Here is a 2,605-nt window from a genome sequence, read left to right on the forward strand (position 1 = left end):
TCCCTAGATCTCTGGTGTTCAACAAATTCAGTTCTCATGATTTTGAAGAAAGTTTTCCATCTGGGAGCATGAGACGGAAAACCTGTGCAACTCTAACGAAGAGGCAGTTTTAATGACTGGTGAAGAGATTTATCTCTTTGTATATTAAATAGCTGTAATGTAGCTACCAGAAGCTTGACTAATTGAGGTGTGAATTCTGACTCAAATCTTTTTCATGGTGATTTTAAAGAAATAATTGGATTTTGAAGGTATTAAAGTATTTTTGTTTTGTACAAGAGTTTGTTGCTCTGTATAACTCCTGTATGCATTGTATATTGCAATTTATTACTGTCAGAGATTTGTAGACAGTTTCTTATTTTCATATTGAATCATGTTACTTTTGTAATTCAGGTAAACAGCTGGGTTAATTCATGCTTACCCTTTGAATAAAACTGTAAGGGTAAAGTTCATTTTTGAATGCAAGTTGCCTTTATTACAAAGATTGAGTTAGTCTTGGTTATGTAACTTATCTTGCATGACAACCTCAACTAACCTGACACGTCAGCTTATTTATTGAGATTTTGAAAGGGACTTTTTCCTCATGAAACTAGCAGCTGAAAAGCATTGCTACAATTGTTTTTTCTAATGTAACTTCTGAATTAAAGGTTAATCAAAACCAATGAATGCTCTACTACATTTAGAGGTTTGGAGCTTATCAACAGTATTAATGAAAGCACTGACTGTGCAATGCAGGTTTTCTTTTTTTAATTTTTTTTCAGTTGCATTAACTCTCGTTCAACTTACTTTGATACTTTTAATATAGTCTTTCTGCTATTGAAATAACTCCTGCTTTTTATGTATGGCTTTTAGAATCCCAAACTTAGAAATCCTAGGGTAGGGGGAATTTTATAGTCCTTGTGGTAAAAGATCTCATTTTAACTTTTTACTGAAATGTTTTAACATTTCTTGTGAGCCTGTGGAAACTCAAAAGTGGTAGTGTCTTTCTGTGTTTGGGCTGCGTGTTGTGTGGGTGTGTATGGGCATGAGTGGCTGACAGCTGAATAAGTGATACAAATCTGAATTGGAAGACAGACTTCAGGTTTGCTGTCTCTTTCTTGGTTTTGCAATAAACTCTACCTAGGTAATGTAGTTCTGTATATTTAGTGAGCTATTCTTGGTAACATTGCTGTTTCTTTAATAATTGGATGGGTAATTTTGTTGCCATGTCTTAGCCTATTAGGGTAGGGATGAGGGTTTTAGTAATAGCTTACTCAGACTGGATTTTGGGACTTTCCATATTTTTACTGTTTCCAGTGGACTGAAATGTAATATATTAATTATCCTTCCACATAGCTGTTATTAATTTAAGCAAACCACACCTTGAAACTCTTGCCATATGATTTCTTGCTGGTTTTTTCTTTCCTTAAAAAAAAAAAAAAAAAAGAAATGTAATAGTTCAATATTGGGAAATTAGCATAACCTAAGATATCCCAGCTCTTTAGCTAAACAAAAACTTCATATGCAGATTTGAGCAGTGTTTCCTACCAGTCAGCATCCTGCTGGCAGAGCCTCTGGAGGCAATCCAGTGTATTCAGGGCAGTCTGCAGGATGTTCTGGGCTTTGTGGCAGCCTGTTGTTCTTCAGCAGCTATGAACAAATGGAGTTTCTCATTAAATGTAAAACTGAATAACACAATCCCTGCAAGAGCCCCTTCTATTTCTATTCCATTTATTTCAGGCCAGCATAGCCTGTTCTTGCTGTTCCCAGATTTGCAATGGAAAAAAGCTGTGATACCAACTAAGGAGAAGCTAGGAAAGATTTGGCATTTTGATATATAGAAAGTGGGTTGAGGTGATCCCACACACTTGAAACACGCAACATTTTTCAGGCTCCCCTCTCTGCTGTGAGTTTAGGTTGACGTGTGTTAAGTTTGTGGTTTATACTCCATCATGTGAGCAATGAAGCTGATACTTAGTTTTTCCTTTTTCTTTCTTCTCCCTTTGAGGGCCAGAGCCAAACTGCATAACTTCTCATTCTCTTCCTGAAACCACAGCAGTAAAAGTAATAGTACAACACTTTGTTCCATGTCTCTCTGAAACCTTTTTCCTAATAAAATTTTGCAGGGTAGCCGTGGTACACCAAATAAAAAAAATGTGGTCTGAAGAAATACTTGCCTAATTTTATTAGCAGCAGCACAACCAGTGCATTCTTTATATTTGTTCAACAAATCTGTGTTCTCATTTTGCTCTGTTTGGGTGTTTAAAATTTACAAGTAGCTAAGACCTGAACCAAGAATGACCATTCTTGCTACATCTCACCTGCTTCTAAAACACTCCTGTCTTTAGTCCTCTGAATGTTTTTTTGAATTAAGATACCCCCAAACTGAGCTTGAGTTCGAGGCAGCTGTGGCAGTGTATGTTAAGACTTGGAGAAAAGCTGCTTGAAAAGCAGTGATGTTCAAAGATCTTTTTCCAAGAACAGTGACTTTTTAGGGGCCTTTTCACAAGACAAGCAAGTTTTACCGCAGTAGTTTTTTGAAAAATGCATTTTTGTGTAACTTGATCCTTCTGGTATTTCTTTATAGGGTGCTTTTGGTATCTTTAAAAGCACAGAAATGCTGTTATCT

General features: G+C 36.2%; 1 protein-coding gene across 2 annotated transcripts in view; it reads left to right on the forward strand.

Annotated features, from left to right (window-relative positions):
• Positions 1-2,146, forward strand: part of NFYB (nuclear transcription factor Y subunit beta) — a 16,195-nt gene extending 14,049 nt beyond the window's left edge. For both annotated transcript variants that reach the window (XM_031064511.1, XM_031064512.1), the window contains one exon: positions 8-2,146. In XM_031064511.1, the coding sequence (XP_030920371.1) occupies positions 8-40 (33 nt within the window). In that variant the 3' untranslated portion in view covers positions 41-2,146. The remainder of the gene's footprint in view (positions 1-7) is intronic.
• The last annotated feature ends 459 nt before the right edge of the window (positions 2,147-2,605 follow it).

The sequence above is a fragment of the Geospiza fortis genome, unplaced genomic scaffold (assembly GCF_000277835.1).
Source record: "Geospiza fortis unplaced genomic scaffold, GeoFor_1.0 scaffold650, whole genome shotgun sequence".
In the NCBI taxonomy this organism is placed as follows: Eukaryota; Metazoa; Chordata; class Aves; order Passeriformes; family Thraupidae; genus Geospiza; species Geospiza fortis.